Consider the following 22498-nt stretch of genomic DNA (forward strand, 5'->3'; position numbering starts at 1 on the left):
CTAAAAAAGAAGGGTGTTTATAAAACCCCTAATTTAACCATACAGTTTTCTGAAAAGTAACCTAACTTTAATGTTATTTTTTTCAAGTTTTGCTGCCCAATGCCACATTACTGCACTAAATCAATAGCAAAAGGATATTCTTTGAATTTCTGTTTAGAAATTTCATAAATAAAGCAAAAATTCAATCTTAAGAGGACGTTTAAACATTGGAGATTTAACTTTAGTATTAGCTGTAAGAAAATTTAGAATTTTATGTAAAACCAAGATCAACTGTTACAGCTAAGTTTACAGTTAAAGTTAAATTTTGTTTATGAACATTACAATTTAAAACCACTACCTCTATTCTTAATGCTAATACTAAAGTTAATGCTAAAGTTAAATTTTGTTTTATAAACCAGGCTTTAGTGTTATTAAAATAAGCTGTTATTTTTCTTCTTCTGATATTTTTTTTTTCGACCCTGTATTAACACACTTTTTCAACGATAACGAATGCAACATTGTACAGGGTGCTGCATTTTCGATGGTTTTACGGGGTACAGAGAAAACGGTAATAGATAGAAAAAAAGTAGCATACGTGTTTCGATCTCATTTTCTGAGCTGAGATGACTGGCGAAGAGTGGGCTGCGCAAACTTCTTTTGTTTCAAAGATACGGGGGGTTTTTGAAAATTGGTCATTTTGGAACCTCCTCTGTATTTCATTTGCTATTAAAGTTATCAAAAAAGGAAAGACGGTTTCCGGTAGAAGTTTTGACGTAGAATCCAATGGCGTAGTCAGTTTTTTTCTATTACGTTTAGTTTCTGACATATGACACTAAGTTATATTTTTTTTAATGGAACACCCTATATATTTTTAGGTCATTTAATTCTGTTGATTTTTACTATTTCAACAGTGTATTAAAACATATAAGTTTGTAAACGTTAATCTTCGTAATTAGAAAAAAAGCGTTTTCTTAATAAAAAAGTGCTAAATAATATGTATAAAAATACCCACAGTCGAACCAAATTTGGCTATATTCATATTAACATGTTACATGTCGTTTATAAACAGTTTTTTTAACTTCTACCTTAAAAATAGAAGAAAATAGAAATGGCCACTTTTCTTATTAAAGTGACGATAGAACTGTTTGTAACTTAGATTTTTAATAAGATTTATTAAAAATATTTAATTTTCTGATGTGTTAGCTTATATGATTTCCGATTTTGTTTGGTATTTTAGATATTGGCCTTTTTTTAGCTTAGCAAAGGTCCTTTTTTTAAAATAACAAGATTAACCTCTACAAACTTATATGTTGTAATACACCGTTGAAAAGGTAAAAATAAACAGAATTAAATGAACTAAAAATATATAGGGTGTTCCATTTAAAAAAATATAACTTAGTGTCATATGTCAGAAACTAAACGTAATAGAAAAAAACTGACTACGCCATTGGATTCTACGTCAAAACTTCTACCGGAAACCGTTTTTCCTTTTTTGATAACTTTAATAGCAAATGAAATACAGAGGATGTTCCAAAATGACCAATTTTCAAAAACCCCCCGTATCTTTGAAACAAAAGAAGTTTGCGCAGCCCACTCTTCGCCAGTCATCTCAGCTCGGAAAAAGAGATCGGGACACGAATGCTACTTTTTTTCTATCTATTACCGTTTTCTCTGTACCCCGTAAAACCATCGAAAATGCAGCACCCTGTACATTAATGTCCCATTAAAATATATGATTTTTTAATTGTTTTGCTTTAATAAACAGGAAGATCAAATAACTATACGTGCATCATTTAAATAAAATAAACATTTTTATTTACACAGTACTTCAAATAAATTACTAAAATAATACTTTTATTGTAAAACTGGCATAAGTTAAGTAGCAATCACTTTCAGATATTAGAAATTCTATCCACTTCGTTAATTTGTTCCTGCGCAGTCAAACCATACGGTGACATCAAATTTGTACGTAGATAGAACAAACCTTTAGTATTTCTGGAAAGAAGACAGTATAATGTATTAATACCATTAAGAATTCAAAATATTTCAGACAGTGTCTGTGTGGGTGAAACCATTCCAAACCAATATGTTATTGAGACAGATGAGGCAAACTGTCGTAAGTGGCTTGTGTCAGGTTAGCAGAGCGGTTGTGACGTAGTTTGACAGTTGGTCATGTCAAATGACGTCACAATTGTCCCTAAAGAACCCACACGTTTGTGTCTCATCTTTGTCGATAGCATTGATTTGCAATGAGTCTCCCTTCTTACACTTGATTTTGTATGAGTAATTTTCAACACAATTACGTTTGAACAGGAAATAAAGTATAGTTTTTTTAGTTAATCTTTTTGCTAAATAATAACTATAATACTTAGAAAAATGATAGTTTTAGCATCATGCCCCAACTCAATTATTGTATACTGTTGTTGGAAATATAAAGCCTAAAAGTGCAAGTTTTCATTTTATAAATTCACGAACCAACTATAATAAAAATAACTATCTCTGTTAAAGTCATTAATTACCGAACATAACAAGGGTTGTGTAGTAAAGTTGAAATTGCAAATCAGTTCCGGTAATTCGCCCTCGTAAATTGCCATTATACCCTCGACTATTCATATACGTTCTGACTGGTTAATCGATAGTCAATTTCACCAAAGCTGCTTACCTCCCATTTCCAAAGCCCATAAAAGCGTCGATAGTAAAATTACATTCACTATTAGCACCGCTCCAATTACTGCAATGGGTGGCGGGAAAAGCTTCTGGATTTCGTACGGATTCCGCGTATAGACGCCATGCCCTCAGATGGCTACAGGCCACTGCAATTTCACTTTATCAATTTATAAAATGGACAATTTATGGTCTACAATTTGGAAACTGGGGTGCGTGATTAAAATATTGAAGCCTGCAACTTAAATTTTGTCTGTAGAATTATTAGAAAACAACAGGAAAATGGGTAATGGTTAGTTCAGGGCAGAGCTGTCGCAATTACTCAAAAAAAGTAATTAAATTACAATTATCAACTACTCTCAAATTCGTGAAAGTAGTTGAATTACAATTAGTCAATGTTTTTAAAATGTAGTTGAACTACCAATTACTTCATTAAAGTAGTTGAATTAATAGACAATTACAGTAGTTCAACTACTGGCATTAATTCAATTACTGATAAAATGTAGTTCAACTACTCAAATGTAATCGAACTACTCAAATGTAATTGAACTACTAAAAAGTAATTTATTTATTGGCAGTAGTAAATGTACAGGGTGTCCAAATAAGAGTGGCACTCGGCTTTTTTGACTTAACGGTTAATCGTAGAGCTTTGAAAAAAAAAATTTTGTTATAAAAAGGGGCCAAAAGAATCGCTAGAAAATATTTTCAGTTTCAGGAAATGTCCTCAAGAGGGCGTACTAACAACTTTAACTTAAAAAAAGTGCATATCTCCAAAATTTCAAATACAATGGCACTTTGAAAATACTTGCAAACGGAAGCTACGTTTACTAGCAATAACTTTGATTAAAACCTTTTTTCTCCATTTCTTGACTTAAAGAGGTGGGGGTAAGTCAAAAGTTGCTTTAAAAAAACTGCGATAACTTCGAAACCCTTTGTCGTAGAACATTAAGTTTGGCACCATTGAAAATAGCAGGTTTTTTTCTATTAGATGCTCCATAAATATTTATTTAAGGTTGTTTTCTTTCGTCCACAGGTGGCGCTTTTTACAATGAAATATTATTTTACCGCCTAACTCAAAAAAATTAAATGCAACCTATAGCGTTGTTTAATGTTAAAATGAAGAGAACAAAATACTACACCAGGCAGCAAAAATCGCAACTTTCTAACTTTTTTCTATTTTTTCATTTACCCAACCAAAACGCCGCTCTGAACCCCCCCCCAAACAAGTAGTTCCATTACTTTAACATTATTTGTAATTCAACTACTCTGAAAGTAGTTCAATTACTCTGAGAGTAATTCAATTACTCTGAAAGTAATTCAATTATTCTGAAAGTAATTCAACTACTTTCAAATAAGTGGTTCAACTACAGAACAAATCGTAATAGTATATTCTATATTAAGAGCGGAAAGTATATATTTGCCGCTTGCACATGAAATTTGCAGCTTGAGGCGAAGCCGAACGCTGCAATCATGTAAAAGCGGCAAAAGTACTTTTGGCTCGAAATATAGACGATATTTTTTCGACGACTGCTGTGGGGTGGATTAGAAGGACAACTCACATCATTTTCGTCGCTCGAACTCATTGTCACCGATAAATCACTTTGACGGAATGTGGTTATTTCAAACAGGTATGTCAAGCGTTGTTATGGAAACGCCGAAAAAAGTTGGTGAGTAGATTGTTAGTAGAAAGCGAAACCGCTCTAGAGCAGAAAATCTCTCTTTCTGCTCGCGCGCGGCAAATAACCCCTTTCTGCTTCTAAATGGAAGCGTACATGAGGTACTTTCAAAGTAAGTCGTCGAAAAAATCAATTACCAATTACAACTACTCTTGCTGAGTAATTGAAAAATCAATTACAATTATTGTTTTTGAAAAGTAATCTAATTACAATAGTTCAATTACTTAAAATTAATTGAACTACATTTTCCAACTAAAGTAATTCAACTACCGACAGCTCTGGTTCAGGGAGCATATCTTCCCTTTAGTGCAGAACTATTACTCTTGTTGCATCCTTTAATATAAAATGCAAGTTTCACAGAGAGAAGAGTTTGTAGCGGTTGATGTTTTTTCATTATTCCAACGTTTTTTTTTTTATAGGAATTGGAATTAGCTGTGTTATTTTAATACAACAATGCATAACACACGAGTGACGATAATGATGGTTTATGCCGGTTCATGAAAAACCAAATTAGTTTTCCAATATTAAATTATGGCAAAAAAATAGTGATCTAACCTAATTTAACCCAATAACCTGATTCATATTTCATACAATTTGTTAAGTTATATGATCCTCCTTTGAGCTAGAATGCAACTCATAAAAATAGGTATGAGCCAAAATTAAAGTAAATTATTCTATTGATTAAAAAGGACTGCTCCCCTTATTTATCTTCTTTTTGTATAAAGGATAAAGCTGATGTCTTCTACAACTGAAGTCATATCTTCTAGCTTCTGAATGACTGAAGAAAATTGTGCTGTTGCCCATTATTTTATCCATTTTGGAGTTTTTTACTCCAGATACTGTATCTGGTGCTGGTTTCTTCTTCACCAGTTTATCTTTGTATTAAGTTGAATAATATTTTGACTGATGTTTTTCTTTTTAAACCGCATCCCATAAAATTATACTACTTATAGCGGCAACCATTTCGTCTTTTGTTCTCCATGTTTTTCTTTTTGTTATTTGGACACCTTGTATATACTCAATTGTGTTGTGGTTAGCACGGGGTGAAAGAGCAATTCAAGGCAAACATTTTGAGCTTTTTCCGGTCGCTGAAACCCCAAAAATAGCGGAAAAACGAAATTTTCAAAATTTTAACGGAATTGATAAAAATAGTAAAAAATTCGAATATGTATCAAAAACAGTTACGGAAATATTCCAAGAGGACAAAAATGTACCAGTGGACTTAATTTACACCTACTTAGCATCGTGTAAACGCTATCACAACTGGCAGAGCGTTAGGTTTTGTCTGTTTTTTATTTTGTTTTTTGGACACCCCCTGTATACGTTCAACCGTATTGAGGTTATTACGAGGCGAAAAAGTAGTTCAGTTAAATATCTCGAAAACGGTTATAATTTTCGAACGGCGAAAATTTTGCACAACTGGCAGAGCATAGAAATCGGGGATTCCATATTTTTAAAATTTGGATGTAATTTCCAAAAAAAAAATAAACAAGTTCAATATCTCGGAAGCGGTTACAGTCACGAAAATGTTGCATGGTACCAAAAATGTACAGAATAATTTTCTGCAACCAGTGACTAGGTTTTCACCTGCTTAGAACCGGGTAAACGTAGTCACAACTGGCAGAGAGCGTTAGTTTCAAATTTGACTGTTTTGTTCCTTTCGTTTTTTGGACATCTTGTATATGTTCAATCATGCTGGGGTTAGCAGAAGATTAAATAGCAGTTTAAGACAAACATTTTAAGCTTTCTACACTAGCCGAAATCCCAAAAAAGACGGAAATGCCGAATTATCCAAATTTTGAAGCAATTTCCAAAAAAAAAGTAATTTTTGAAAGAGACCATAAATATTCAGAATGCAGCTGCTAATTTCGAGAATTTAATTTTAATTCGAAGACACAACGGTACATTTATCCGATTTGATTGATTTCAGACTGTCAAAGACAATCAATCCCTTTTCCACTAAGATAATTATAACCAGTTTGCTTTTATGTAGTTCTTTCGTGAAACTGATTTAATTCTTTGAAAAGAGAAAGCCAGAATTCTAGTGAATTTCCATCAATTTTTGAAAAACAAAAAAAATCATTCATACAAACTTGTTCCACAGTTTCCTGATGCCGGGCCAGATAACCGGGCTGGCAACCGGGCTGTAGGGCTCTGCCCCCATTCGGGTAAAAGTCAGCGTGGCCAATCGGGTCTGGAATCCCAAAAACCCCCGCATCTGTGTGAATGACGTCAACGTAGTCCGCGTCCGTCTCGGATAATCTCTCCCCGCCATCTGAAACACCCAGCCAGAAATTGTAATCATCTGGAAAACCCACCCAGCATGTTACCTGGCGATTGGAATTCTGGATATGCCGGATCCAGTGCCGTGATTCTCGGTATGCGAATATCAGTCAAGGCCTTTCCAGCTATCGATGCAACATGACATCCCAAACTGAATCCGATTACGTGCAAACTGTGCACCGGAATTTCTCCGCTCTGATGGAATAATTTGATAAAGTTTTTCAAAAGTCTTCCTACTAGTTTGACGTTTTGAGCCGCTGTCCTGTACCAGGGAAATGAGGTCAAATTACTCCAATCCAGTAAAATTACATTATAATCCTCTCTTCTAGATAAGTACGCTAAAATCCTCACAGCTTTAGTATTTCAACTTAATAAACTCTGAGGAACTGTTACCATCCACTATAGTGGTGCCGCTATCCCCAGGGCTCAACTCGGAAAATCCGTGAATGAAAATTACGGTTTTCCAATGGGGGTTCACTCCCGCTTTCCTCGCCGCCCCTTTTCGTCTAAAGGGAGAAATTGCGATGCCGTTTTTAGCATGCATCTTGTTATACAGGACGAATTTAATGTCCCGCGGGATTTTAACGGGACAGCAGTTGGAACAATACCCTCGAGGTATCGTAGTTACTTTTAATTCGTTGTCGCCTGAAATTGGAAATTCTTTAGAATAAAATCGGGAGTTTTGGAGAGTTGTCGCTTCGAAAAGTCGCCTTAGGGCTTTGACCTTTTCAGTTCTAGTGGAGTAAATTTAGAACGTGTTTTACGACTGAAAATGTCAAGCCTTTTAAAGCGTATGGTCGTTAAATGTGACTCTGGGGGTTGTACAGGGTGCTGCATTTTCGATGGTTTTACGGGGTACAGAGAAAACGGTAATAGATAGAAAAAAAGTAGCATACGTGTTCCGATCTCATTTTCTGAGCTGAGATGACTGGCGAAGAGTGGGCTGCGCAAACTTCTTTTGTTTCAAAGATACGGGGGGTTTTTGAAAATTGGTCATTTTGGAACATCCTCTGTATTTCATTTGCTATTAAAGTTATCAAAAAAGGAAAAACGGTTTCCGGTAGAAGTTTTGACGTAGAATCCAATGGCGTAGTCAGTTTTTTTCTATTACGTTTAGTTTCTGACATATGACACTAAGTTATATTTTTTTAAATGGAACACCCTATATATTTTTAGGTCATTTAATTCTGTTGATTTTTACTATTTCAACGGTGTATTAAAACATATAAGTTTGTAAACGTTAATTTTCGTAATTAGAAAAAAAGCGTTTCCTTAATAAAAAAGTGCTAAATAATATGTATAAAAATACCCACAGTCGAAACCAAATTTGGCTATATTCATATTAACATGTTACATGTCGTTTATAAACAGTTTTTTTAACTTCTACCTTAAAAATAGAAGAAAATAGAAATGGCCACTTTTCTTATTAAAGTGACGGCAGAACTGTTTGTAACTTAGATTTTTAATAAGATTTATTAAAAATATTTAATTTTCTGATGTGTTAGCTTATATGATTTCCGATTTTGTTTGGTATTTTAGATATTGGCCTTTTTTTAGCTTAGCAAAGATCTTTTTTTTTAAATAACAGGATTAACCTCTACAAACTTATATGTTGTAATACACCGATGAAAAGGTAAAAATAAACAGAATTAAATGAACTAAAAATATATGGGTGTTCCATTTAAAAAAATATAACTTAGTGTCATATGTCAGAAACTAAACGTAATAGAAAAAAACTGACTACGCCATTGGATTCTACGTCAAAACTTCTACCGGAAACCGTTTTTCCTTTTTTGATAACTATAATAGCAAATGAAATACAGAGGATGTTCCAAAATGACCAATTTTCAAAAACCCCCCGTATCTTTGAAACAAAAGAAGTTTGCGCAGCCCACTCTTCGCCAGTCATCTCAGCTCAGAAAATGAGATCGGAACACGTATGCTACTTTTTTTCTATCTATTACCGTTTTCTCTGAACCCCGTAAAACCATCGAAAATGCAGCACCCTGTACAGCACAGTGTGCACGAACCATTATTATGTTTAGTTTTTTAAAATATAAAATACAGGGCACACTATATACTGGATATACAGGGTGGTCCAGTTTTAAGTGTCAATAATTCACCATTTGATAGCTAATCAAAAAATAAGTTGACTTGCATTATTTCATTTTTCTGAAAAACGTTTTCTAAGGAAGACACAGTCCTCCAAATTTCAATTTAAAAAATCGTTTTATATTTTAAAACTGAACATCCAAGACTTGTGAAAGTCCAAATTTGTACTGAATAGTCTAAAAACTTTTTTACTACTAGGAATGGTCTTATGATTCGCTTTCTCAGACTGCCATCCTGGTTGAGTGTCTGAAACTGGCATTCAAGAACTAAAAAAAGTCCGGAAATCAAGACAAAGACTGTATTGTGCATGAAACTCATTTTTTACTACTAAAAATAATATAAAAGTTGACTTTTAATGCTAGAACTGACTTTACTAGGACTAAAGGGAGTCCAAAAGTATATTTTCAAGACTTTAATTGGTGTACAACTCAATTTTCTGGACTGGACAACAAGTCTAGAAGTAAATTAAATTTTCGGACTATTTTATTTCTAAAAATTAGTTCTCAAGACTATTATTGTAGCATTTGGTACCAGAATTTTTTACTTTTATTACTGAAGAAACTTGACTTTTGGAAATAGTTTTAAACTCGATTTTTCAGTCTTAAAAAGCATTAAAAACAGTCTGAATTTCTTAGAGATGCTACAATTTATTGCACCTATGAGTGTAGAAGTCAATTTAATAGTGAAGAAGCTTGAAATAACATTTTCAAGACTATAGTCAGTGGACACACTGGCTTTTAGGCCTGATAAGTCAAAAACTTTGTAAAGATAGTCTTGAAACTCGATTTGAGGCACTGAAAACAGTCTAGTTTATTAAGAAATACCCGAATTTTTAGCACTGAGGTGTCTAGAAGTCGATTTAATAGTGACAAAGTTTGGAATGCCATTTTAAGTCTATGAAGAATGTAAAAATTGTTTTTTAAGTTTGCTATGTCAATAACTTGGTAAAGATAGTCTTGAAACTCGATTTTCCAAGCTGAAAGCAGTTTTGAAGCACTAAAACTAGTCCAGAATTCGAAGAAAATCAAAAGCAAAGTAAAAAGCACAAAAAGTTAGTTTTCAAGACAATTTTCATGAATCTAATGTCAATGTCCTGCATCTAAAACTATTTTCAAGACTAAAATATTGAAATTTGTCTTCAAATTATGAAAACTTACTTCAAATGCAAATTTTAAGCTTCTGATGTCACTTTTCATTAGTTCAGTCACATTTTGGGATTCAAGTCAATTTTTAAGGTTTAAATGTATGAATTTGTAGTAAAAAATTATTGAAAAAGTAGTTTTTATGTCTACAAGTCAATTTTTAGTATTAAAGTCTCTCGATTTGCATGAAAACTGGTTACAAACACAATTTTTAAGCTTCTGAAATTTTTATCTTTTCTAATTCAGTTTTCAAAACTAAAGTCTTTTAGTTTGTCTGGAAACTATGAAAACTGGCTACAATAATATTTTTTAAACTTCTTAAGTGAATTTTCTGTTTCCAAGACAATTTTTAAGTTGGGTTGGGTTAGTTTTGGGTCTTTGACCGTAATAACGTGTAATAAAGTGCTTGTTCCAAATTTGATCAATATTGCTCCAACGGTCTGATAGTTATGACAAAAAAAACGATTTTTTAAACAGAAATTTGAAGGACTGTATTTTCCTTAGGAAGCACTTTTCAGGAAAATGACATAATGAATGTCAACTTATTTTTTAGTTGGCTATGGATTGGTGAATTATTGACATTTAAAACTGGACCATCCTGTATACCAGGCATATCTTGTCATAACGGGGTATATACGAAGGCACAAGCCTGACATAGGTATATTAGCTACATGAAAATACATATAGTTGGATTTTTACCTTTTGAGAATGACGTCATCTTTTTACATCTTTGTTTCTCGCATATCAAACATGTGAAATAAACAATTTTAGCAAAAAAGGCACGTTGTTAATTTTGTCGTCCTGTCAAATTGAAAACGTTGACATTTACTGTCACTTTGATTTTAACGAATATCAAAGGTATAAAAATGCTGTGCTACAATGAGAAGGCCCAAATGCTAATTCTAAATATGCTGCTTTTTTTCAAGTACGAAAAGAAACAGTTTCCAGATGTCAACTGAAACTCTCATGATCACTCATTTTTCAAAGCATTTGTAGGTTAAAATTTGTGATCTAATTCCAGACATGCGTGTTTTTTCACCTGCTTGACGTCATTCTCAAAGGGTAAAAATTTGACTATACAAGGCCTTGTCCCTTATTTGCATATTTCAGGTATTTTCAATAGTGTGCCATTCAGGAACGTTTAATAGTGTGCCATTTCGAATATAATGCTTACCTGCCTTATGCACATCCCTAGCAAATAGTTTGTGATTGGTCCAAAAAAGTAGCTCTCAGCTACATTTTCTTAACCAATCACAAACTACCATAAGGGCATTCGGAGACAAACAACAATTGATGATATTTTTTCACAAAAACAAAAGCACTTTTGGTGTTACTGTTGAAATCCGTTTTTCAGCAAGATCCTATCACCTATACGAGACATTTGTCACGACATGACCACCCTGTATATGTGCAACAGTAGAAGGAACCACCTTGTATGCTACTTCATTGATTTCAGTTTGGCGCTTTAAAACGTTAGAGGCATTTCAATTCTAGTCGGAGACGTGATGTCGTTCAATCCTAAATAACTGGCTTATTTGGCATACTTCTCTAGAACTTTAATACCTCCCTGGATAGCCAATAATATGGGCTTTTCAACGATATGTCAACATTGGTATGTAGGTTGTGTTGTGTGATTTAAATCAGTTACCATTAACTACATTTACCTCGTTTCAAATTGACCTACTCTTTTATTAGTTTTTAGTTTGAATACTTGCCCAGTAGATATTTTGACCAACAACCACCTTAAGTACATCTGGGTTGTTCAGCTGTCCCCCCTTGTAGAATGACAGCCAGCAGACTAGTGATCTAGTTAAGCCTGTGAAGATGGGTGTCTGAATTCCCACCCGATACATGTCAGGCAGATAACAACTTAATTAATAAATATTTGGTCTGATTGAATATCTGAGTTTTGTTTTCACTAAAACTGTAAATATTAATAAAGTAAGCTGATTAAGCCCATAATTGTGAAAGATACTACTGCAAAACATCGATTTAGGTCAAATTTGGTGGTGAATTTTAAAAGAGGTTCTGAACATTTGTCTACTATCCTTATCAGCCACTTTGTTTGTATTTATTTTGATACTGGAGCATCATTTAGTGCGATTTTCTGCCTTAATATTGACTGAAATGTAAAGAGTTTAGAAGTGTTCTTGATATTGAAAGTGTGATTTTACAACGATTTTTCACATTTCTTGAAAGTTTTTTTTTTCATTTTACCATTAAAAAAATCGTCATTTGAACTGCTAAAAATCCGAGATATGGTAGTAATTTTCGACAGATGTTACCACTCTCATTATAACTGTAACCTCGTGGAATGCAAACGGTTAAAACCAGTCGATCACCTTTCAACCTCGCAAAAACTTGGCAGATTTTATCGTTGTGATGTATTATGGCCTCCAGAAAAAAGTAGGAAATGAATATTTTTTCCCAAACCCAGTCCGACTTCCCCCTTATACATTTCACCAAAACCGAATATATCACGAAGGCTGCATATTTCCTATTAAATTTTCAAGTAACTGCTGTACTTTACCTCAAGTTTTGGGCCAACTAAAAGCGTATTGAACTTATTTACGAGAAACTATAATAGTGGAAAATCCAATTTCCGAACCAATTTCGAGTTTTGGGTTGTTAGTTAGTGATCCGTACAAATCCGATAACGTGGGTCTAGCTTGACGTGACGTCCTTTATTTAGCATGATTTCAGACTTTGACACACCCTCAAATTAGGGGGGTTGCAGGGTCGCTTGACTGGGTAATTTGATTCGTCCGCTTGCCGTTTTATCTGTACTACGTGAACTGTTTGTTTCACGACTTCTAATGAGTCTGTATGCATGGAAATTGCTCACAAATTACCCTAGAAATTGTATAAATTTTATCACTATTGTTGACTTTATTTAAACTTTAATTTAGTGTGCAAACTCCACTTGTGTCCCAATTCATTTTCTACCTTAATCCGATTCGGATTTTTATTGGTGGTTCGAGGGATTATTGGCATTCCCAATGGAAACATGTTTTTTAGGTCAGTTTTTAGTAATAATCTAGTAGACAAATTGAAAGAGACGTTTGACAACTACTGACACTACTTGGACTTTTTTTAGATTTTTTGTCATTGTCTCAAGCATTCAATTATCTATGTTACTCTGTTAATTACATTTCCCTATGGCCAGTTTTAGTTTTACCACACACCTGTATAGCTGAATCTCAGTTTTTCTCTCTGAATCTTTAGTAGTATTTGACAAGAGTCGTGTGTTTTGTGTAAAAAAATGTTTATGTGCAAGAAGACTTTTTAAAAATGATTTTAAAGGCGTTTGACAGCTTTATAATGATTCTAGAGGAATTTGGCATGTTCAAAATAATTCTCTAGACATCTGACAAATTATAAAGTTTTTACTTTTAGTTGCATATCCAAACTACTTTTAGAGCCTTTGGGCATTTCAAATAAATCTAGAGGTATCTGGCCAGTAAAAAGGGATACTAGGAATGATTTTTAACATTTCGAAATTGATTTTAAAAGCCTTTGGCAACTTTCTAATGATTCTAGAGCCTTCTGACATTTCCAAAGTGATTTTAGAAGCCACAATAATTACTCTAGCTATCAGGCAAATATTAAATTAAAGTTTCTGTATGACTGTGGCAACTTTATAATGGTTCTGGCAGCCTCTGGCATATCCCATATAGTTTTAGGATCCTTTGGCGTTTTCAAATTGTGGAAAGTTTCTTAGAATGTTTTTAGAGGCTTCCGATATTTTGAAAATGATATTAGGAATCTACTTTTAATAATTCTTGAGATCTGTGACATTTTTTAAGTGATTTTAAATTCCTCTAGTTTATCACAATAATTTCAGAGGAAACTGGAAAATATTAAATTACCAAATATTAAAATTTAGAGATTAGATTTTAGAGGAATTTGGTAATATTACAATAATTCTAGAGACATCTCGCAAATTGATTTTGGACACCTCTGAGAGTTTGAAAACATTATTAGGAGCCTTCAGCAAGTTTTTAACGGTTTTATTTGGCATTTCCAAGACCATTCTATAGAAGACTGATATTTTGACAATGCCTTCTGGATACATTACAACATTTCTAGCAAATTTGTAATGTATGCAGAAACCTTTTGCTCAAAATAAGATTTCAATAAATCTAGTGACTTTAGAGACTTCTAAGAAGATAATTAATTTTAAAAGCATCTAACGAATTTAAAAAAAGTTTCTGGAAGATTCTAATATTTTTATATTTTAATTTTTTTTTATATTATAAATGCAAATTTTTATGTTTATGACGTCGACCTAGTTTTGTTTGGTTTTTGGTATACCATACTAATTTTGATTGAAATGATAATGACACTTTATCGTACAGGGTGTTTTTCTAAAGTAGTTGCACCAAACTTTTTCTTCAGAATAACTCACTAAACACCTGATATATCTTTGTCTGGTAATTTTAATATGTTTCGTCATGTTTGAAAAAATTGTCTAATACAAATAGTAAATTAATAAATAACTCACCTTCTGGTGGTACTTACCAAACAATACTGATCTGGTTAAACAAGCCGGTGTGTTTCTCAATATGTTAAAAGGAAACATTGATATGGCATCTTGTTCACTACGCACTCTTCTTCCTGTCGCAGGTTCGCTGGTACTGTCCGGAAATGGTATATACAACAAATTAATCCCGGTACTAATTAAAAACGACACCAAATTCATAATTAAACGGCACTTTGCTTCAGTCGGTGCTTATTGACTCATTCTCTATTTTGATGCTTGTTTGTGTCCACTTTAGGTCGTCAACATGTCCGGAAAACAGGCGGATTAAACAAGTTTCTTCGTCGAATCATTAATTATATACCGGACGTTTTGAATTGAACAGACTGAGTGGAGGTGTACCGAGTGTTCTATGATTGCAACTAATCTAAAAAAATATATATTTCCTTAAAATGATCTTCACTTTCAAATTAAGGTGATACATGCACTGGAAGCTGGCGACCTTACGAAGGTCAACTTCTAGTTTGTATTAAGAAGGAAGCTTAGTTTTCCATTCATGGTGTGTGCTTTACGGTAAAGTTAAGTCAAGATTAACAAAAGTAAGTTGAGAACTAAAAAATAGCTTTTATGTGAGGTTTTGGTAATTTTTTTAACCTTTAATGAAGGACGTATTTGCAAGTTTTGGGTAGGACAAGCAATGAAATGACCTGGTACTCTTAAGTGTTAAACAGTTTTATGGCTAATAATTGTGTTAAAGCAATGTCATCCGGAATTCACAAAATGTAAACACCGCAAAAGTAAACGGTCACTGTTAATTTTTTTGTAGGTGTCTTCCGGCAAGGTAGGTGGTTTTCATGGTCATTTTTTGGCTTTTACCCTAACAATCAAGTTTGACTGATTGAAAAGTTTGAAAAATATCCAATTAAAATTCCAATCTACACCGAATAACTAAATGACACTTACATCAAAGGAGTACGTACACATACAACCTACCGTATGTAATTATACGGTGTAATTGTGTCAATGCTGTTCAGCACAACAGAGTATGATTCTTCAAATTAGTTAGACAACATTTTATTTAATAATACATAATTATACTTATTCGGCAATTGTGGTACCAAGTGAAACCGGTTGTGCGGTACCGGAATTTGAGAGACACAAACCACACGCACGTTTACTGTATTCTTTTAATTGCAACTGAATAAAAGCGAATCAGAAATGTATTATCGATAATAAGGGAAAATTGTTGTTAATTTGTTCAAAGGTCTGCGGATGAAAATTGCCATCAATCGGTTCGTATACCGGGTGTGTCGTTAAGCAAGGTCACCATCAGCCATGGTCGGTATGTTTTTGATTAGATAAAATGAGAAAATCAACAATTGTGAAAATGTCCATTTCAAGTGTTTTATATACAAGAGGATGGTAAAAAAATGAGATAGTGGCCAATTTCAAGTAAATTTAAACCATAAATATATTTGTCGTTTTTGCTGAAATTAAAGCTTTGTGGGACCTCTAAAAAATGAAATATTTAAACTTCCTGTAGATGTGCTACATCAGTTAATTTCGTTTTTAAGTCTTGGTAACCGACAAAACAGCAAGTTTGATGAATATAAATTTGACATAAAATTTTTCTTTAGTTCTTAAAGCTGCTTTATTAATTAAATTTCTTTGACAACCAACTGCTGTGTAAAATGTGCTTTTAAATATCCAGTTGGAAACCGTTTGGAGATGTTTGTGTCTGCGAACAGACCTAAGCATCATTCACATAAACTTTATGGTTATTGCAACGGTACGGTATGTGTACTGCTAAAAGTTAGGTACATTATAAACTAATGTACTGTTCATACTTGTATACTGTGGAATTAATAACTTAATAGTAGTGCAAAACCTATCTAGCTTTTAGCTTTTACGCTTAAGTTTTGCCATCTTAATACAAGCAACCAATAAAGAGAGCCATTTCAGACTTTTGACACATGCGTATTTTGGTTGACAATTAACTTTTTTTTGTATTTGTTTATGAATGTCTGTTTAGTTTGTACCTAATTATCTTTTTTGAAACAAATAGTCGAAGTCTAGACGATGGTTACTATTATTAGTATGACGTTTATGTCTTGTGTTTCTGAAATTCTAACCTGATTCCTATTTTCTAATTTTAATTTTGAGTTCATTGTGTAATTTGTCTACTTCTTGCAGTGCACTTACCATTAACAGTACAAATGCACTGCATGTTATGTGAATGCTACTTTAAACAATTAAAGTTACAAATTCGTTTAAATTAGGCAAAACTTGTGAAATTTAATGACAATCTAACATATCGGCCGTCAAATTTTTGTACGGTTTTGAAAATATGACAAAAACAATGCAAAACTGACGCAAACTTTTTTCCCAGCTTTTTTCGTAACTAAACCGATTATATCGCCCTCAAGAATCAAACGGTGAAAAGCCCTAACTTTAGACTATCTGACAACCTCAATGCTTTTTGGATAGTGTCAAATAATTAAGTTATCAAGGCTCAAAGTGTAGTATCTTAAATTTCAAACTGTCGATTTTCGTAGAAACTAAAAGGAAACACTACGAAAGCCAACAATGTGGTTTTTGGTCCAAAAGTACTGGGTTTTTTAAGTTTGTCACGTTTCGAACCACTTTGAACAATTTTTACATACAATTTTCTGGTTTTGGAAAAACTTTCAATTTTTCAAGTTTACTTTTACAAATACTACATTATGACAAAATCGTATAGATGACAAAATGTGGACTTTTAGAGTTACACAGAAAACAGATACTGACAAAATTCTCTCTCTATTTGTCAATGTCATTTTAGTGTTGAAGATTTCGAATTTTTAGGATTTATGTTATCGAGAATATTTGAAACGAAAAACAAAAGACTGAACACTAATTTAGAAAAATACACCAGCGTTTTATTTGGCAGGTCATAAATATGTAACTTTTATCATCAGATTTTGACGATTTACAAATACATAATACAACATTGGTTCAAATGTAGTAATCACTAGATTACTCTGTAAAATTGTTAAAAACTTCCAGTAATTGTGTAATTTACATTGAAAAACTGCTTCCAGTATAAAATGTAATTTTACCTATCGAAAATCGATTTAAAAATGTACTGATTTGTTTCAGGAAAAACTCCTCTCTAAACTAGAAGAAAACGAACCCGAACTAGCTTCATGCAGAGAAGAAGAGGTAAATATATCACTAGAAAAACTACTAATTTATTATGAGACATTCCTTGAACAAAATAATTTCAATTTGATGTTGCAGTGCGTAATATGCATTCATGCCAAAGCGACAATGCAAACGTCACCATGCGAACACCAGGTGGTATGCAGAAAATGCTTCGTGAAAACTATTCAAATTGCGGTATCCCAAAGACTTCTTCCACTCAGATGTGTAGTCTGCCGAGCCAAAATATTGAGATTAAAGGTATTGCTTTGTTCTTCTTGGTAAATTTACAAAGTAGAATGTTACTTTACTAACTCGTTTTTGCTTTATTTAAAAGACTACCAGTATTTTAGTGTAATCTTTCAGACTGTTCCAAAAATTCCCTCTTCCGTTTCCGGCTACTCGATGACGTCACGGGACTCGTCGGTACCGCCTTCAGACAGCTTGTACAGTGTGAGCAGTCGAACATCGTCAATTTCTTCCAGTTCCTGTTCTTCCGAAGGTGGGCTTCCAAAAGGTCACGGCCACGGCATGAACAAGTGCTGTGGAGGACATTGCATTGGGGGCGCTTATCCCCGACAACCTGCTGGGGCAATACGAAGGTCAGAAAGGTTTTGCATGGAATAGCTTTATTTGAGTTCATGATTTTGTACCGTTCAGGAAAATTGAAATTATCAAGAAAAAAACCTGTAGAATGTGACAGGAACCCGCTATTGTCACCTTCTTCTATCACATTCTATCAACACTTTTCTTGAGAATTCGGTTCCTTGCTTTCAAGAATTAGACACCAGGAAGTGATGTTCTCAAACTGATTTGGATCATCTGCATCCCACCCGTATTTGAAACAGTTCAGAATCAATAACCAAACGGCAGACTATATGAAACGACTTAATGTTTATTTCATTTAAATGTGAACATTAGGTATTCACAAATTTTGTTACCAATTTTTATTGCGCATAGATTACGGCTTAAAAAGAAAAAACAAAATTTGAGGTAAATCCACAATTAACCATGATTTGGTGGAGGAACCACACTTTACTATAACTAGAACCACTAAAATCAGCTTTCTTTTGATCGCTAATGTTTGAATTTAATAATATATTTTGTTTTTAATAATTTAATTATTTTTAGGTCGCAAGCACAAGACATGAAATACACACTGAAGGATTATTGCAGACCTGAAAAAAACCATATCAATCGACTGCCTCCTATACGAGAATCAAGTCCTTTACACAGTGTACCCCCGGTCTCCACTAGAATTAGGTATGTTATAACTGTTTATTAATAATAGAATACAGTAAAAAATTGGTTAATTGTAATTTGGTCAATTTTAATGGCAAAGCTGTTTGTTCAGACAATACTTATCATTATTCATAAAAATTATAAAACTTTTTTTCCAACTCTAGTACTCATCCAACATAATTTCAGATGCGCCCAAAAAATTGTGACTCAACTGGAAATGCCCTTTGCCGGAAAATCGACCGGAAAGCACAAATACAAAAAACTGCCTCAAGAAGACGAAGACTTTACCGAACAATGTCTGGACGAGATAGAAGGGCCAGGCAATAAAGTCTCAGACGACTGGAGGAGATGGTGGCGGGACGATCGGAAAACCGAAGAGAAAATTGACAATAAGAAAAACGAAATTATGGAGAAAAATATGGAACTAAAAGAGAAAGGCCCCGGATTGTTTCGGGGTATCACCAATAAAGGCAAAAAAGGGATTAAGTGAAAAAAAGTCAAATTTTTATACGTAAAATGTAGCAAAAACTAATCTAGAGTCTCCCAGAAAAAATTAAGCGCTTGTTGACATTCCAGTAGTTAGTATAGCTTGTTGTAAGGGTTGTTAAATTTGTACTTGTAATAATAATTGTAGGTTAATAATTGGTAGCACACAGAGGGGAAAGGTAAGGAAACCTGAAGCAATCAAGTTGTAATAAGTTCTTCTCAGGTTTAGTGTTCACCAGACTGTCCGTGCGCGTTTAAAATTAATTTTCTAACATTCTAAATATCTTCAAAACGATAAAACACGCTTGTTTTATTGAGAATACTGCTTTAAATGCTTATATTTATCAAGGTAACACACAACCTATTTTATGACGTTTTTAGAATTTTATGTGAAATCAAAGTATAGTGTATAAATAATTTAAAAAATCACCCTGTGTATACAATTAATTGATTCTAAATTGTGTTTTTATGTAATTTTTAATAAGATAACCCACTTACCGTTGGGACACCCTGTATGACTCTACTCACTCTTGCATTACAACTTTATTTTTGTAAACTTTTTAGCTTTTTTTGGAAAAAAAAGACGTTGCTAACTTACCATTTGCTGTGTGGGGTTGTTAGGTTGAGATTAGTAATAAAAACAAAATTGGTACTAACCATCCAGTTAAAATCAAAACAAAACCTAATTAAAAACGACTAAAAGAAATCCTTGTCAATTAAGAACACATTAGTACCACCGAATAAACCTTGGACTCTGCTATATGTATAAATGATGGTCAAAATACAATTTAAAAGGTTTTAAAGCAATTTTTAAGGAAACTTAGGAAGCATAAGAATAATTTTAATACTCATGTTATTGTTACAGGGTGATTAAGAACTAAGTGATATAGAAATTATGATTAAGAGCTTATTGCTGAACCACCCTGTAAAAATTAATTAATAGCCTAGAGAGTTAAAGACAATAGTACACGATGTTAAAATACTTTTTCTTGTAATTGTATATTTTAGTGTCACATTGCAAATTATTATATGGATATATTCTACTTTATTGGGTTTAATGTAAAAGTTTTAATTATATAGTGACTTGATTGTGATTGTCTTCAACTTTCAAAATATTTTTAATTTTGTTATAAAGACAGAGTTTTCTATAAATGAGTATCCGATTTGACTGCATTATTTCTTTTGCTATCAATAAATGTAAAATACATTTTTGACATTCAGAAAATTTTATACAAATTTCAAAATTTGCCATAAGAAATCAATGGTAAGTTCAGAAGAAGAGGAAATTAGTTCCCTAGACAAAGATGGAGAAAAACTTTATAAGGGGCATGTCCCAGTCTGTTTTTGAAATATATGTGACAGTCGGTCACATGATCACTTTCACGAAAGTCTAATTTGATATCTTGTGACCAACTGTCAAATTACAGTAAATGAGCTTTAGCAACTCATCTTCATTTTGGCTTTGTCAGGGTACTAAACGTATACAAAATTAATAGTTTCTTATAAAAACAAAGAAGATTACAATTTAATTGTATTTTTTTGTCACTTTTTTTGTTCACAAAAATACAATGGCAAGAAGACAAGTAATTATCTTATTTAAAAGAAATTTTTTAGGTAACAATTTGAGTGTTATTTTATAATCATTATTATTACATTTGGGATCTGATATTTTCAAGGTTGAGGGTAATTTTGCTTTTTAAACCTTTTTCAATTAAGCCGAATATCAAAGGAAATATCCACCTAATAAATAATGAGTCATCCGTAATTAAAATTCAACCGAGTTGTGGTATAAAATAAAGCTTTATACTTTTAGGAATTTTTACCGCCTTATGAAAGAATAGAAATTTAAAAATTTACACACAGGAACCTTTATGATAAGAAGAGATAACTAGTACAAATCAATTTTCTAGATAAAGATAGATAAACTTTTTACGTGTCACGTCATTCGACAGTTGCCCACGTGACCACTTTATCAAGAAGTTTGTTTAAAATCTTGTTACCAACTGTCAAATGACGTCACATCTGTTATGTCCCACTGATCCACTCCACATAGCTAGAACATTGATTTCTAATATTTTTCTATTCTTATCATGGGTTTCCTATGTATAATTTTCAAATTTCTGTATACCTGTATACTAAAAAGAAATGATGAAGTTTAAATGGTCATTATTGATGGTAAGTCCACGTGGTGCGGCATTTGCAAAAATCGCAGCACTGTGATTGGTCAAGAAAAAGCAGCAAGCTGAAAGCTGCTTTTTTGACCAATCACAAACTACTTACTGTGATCAATCGCATGTGGATTTAGCATTAATGTACAAAAACTTTAAATGCTATTATAGAGTAGCAAAGTAGTTGGGTTATAAACGTTTACAATTTTACATAAAAGTTAAAGTGAAAATTAATCTAGATCATGCATATCTGAGTCGTTTCCTAGAATTTTAACTAAAAAAGTTTTGATAGATTGGTAGGGTTTATAGGTATTAATGTAGAAGAATTATATTGAAAAGGCATACAAATTAAAACTTGTTTGTAAAATGTAGTAGAGAGCGATTTTATTTTGTATACCTCTACCTCGTTAACGAGTGTTAAAATAAAGCCTTTAAAATCACCGTTGTATTTTATTACCTTTATCTGACCAAAAATGATATCAATACGTGCAAAAGAGAGATTGGCATTAATAGACAAAAAAGAATGAGAAACTGAAATAGAAAAAAAAAGTACGTAGAAACCCTACTTATTTGGTAAACTAAATGTCTGTGACGTAGAAAGGGACATGTGCCACGTATGTGGACGTATGTCTATTATCAATTTTAACCATACGTCAACCGTCATTTGTGTTTAGGAAGTTAAGTTCTGCTGGAAAAAAATTTGAACAAACGATCTTATTTATCAAATTAAAAAGTGAATTAGGATTAATTGGAAAAATGCCTAATTTTGCTTTATTCTTAAGTTTGAAGCCCTGTAGAAACCAAACAGTACCATCAACTTATCAGTGTTATTATACCATAAAATCGCATTTTTTATTTGCTATCTAACACACAACTAGATCGTAAAAGATCATGAAAAAGTTATCATTACCTGCTAGAACCAGTTAGATTTTCAAATTCTTCTAGACTACATTTTGTTATCTAAGTACTTTTCTGATTTAAGTTTTGTTTATTTAAACCAAACTGATTCATCATCAAACTAATATTGTTTTGTTTTTGATCAAACAACTATTAGTCAGACCTGTTTAAAAATTAACATAATAAACT

The 22498-nt window shown here is 32.8% G+C and overlaps 2 protein-coding genes across 4 annotated transcripts in view; one reads left to right on the top strand and one right to left on the bottom strand.

Annotated features, from left to right (window-relative positions):
- Positions 1–21852, top strand: part of LOC145731346 (uncharacterized) — a 29684-nt gene extending 7832 nt beyond the window's left edge. Inside the window, exons 3-8 of one of the 2 annotated variants that reach the window (XR_014178793.1) lie at positions 17475–17537; positions 17616–17777; positions 17883–18118; positions 18648–18779; positions 18945–20599; positions 20634–21852. Coding sequence is in view for 1 of the 2 variants with exons in the window: in XM_081983097.1 (XP_081839223.1) it covers positions 17475–17537; positions 17616–17777; positions 17883–18118; positions 18648–18779; positions 18945–19248 (897 nt within the window). In the remaining variant the exon portion in view is untranslated. Of the gene's footprint in view, positions 1–17474; positions 17538–17615; positions 17778–17882; positions 18119–18647; positions 18780–18944 lie in introns of both variants that reach the window. The other variant, XM_081983097.1, reaches the window with a different exon arrangement.
- Positions 1772–15499, bottom strand: LOC145731329 (pancreatic triacylglycerol lipase). 2 transcript variants are annotated; one of them, XM_081983060.1, is made up of 7 exons: positions 15300–15499; positions 14378–14763; positions 6996–7247; positions 6650–6940; positions 6409–6594; positions 2642–2792; positions 1772–1974 (listed from the first exon to the last, which is right to left on the bottom strand). In XM_081983060.1, the coding sequence occupies exons 2-7, from the start codon at positions 14556–14558 to the stop codon at positions 1872–1874; spliced, it is 1164 nt and encodes a 387-aa protein (XP_081839186.1). In that variant the 5' UTR covers positions 14559–14763; positions 15300–15499; the 3' UTR covers positions 1772–1871. The 2 variants fall into 2 exon arrangements, with proteins under 2 accessions (XP_081839186.1, XP_081839196.1); XM_081983070.1 differs by lacking the exon at positions 15300–15499 and adding an exon at positions 14819–14837.
- Positions 21853–22498: the final 646 nt, after the last annotated feature.

This window comes from Ips typographus, linkage group LG1, assembly GCF_016097725.1.
Source record: "Ips typographus isolate SLU linkage group LG1, UJ_Ityp_2.0, whole genome shotgun sequence".
Taxonomy (NCBI): Eukaryota; Metazoa; Arthropoda; class Insecta; order Coleoptera; family Curculionidae; genus Ips; species Ips typographus.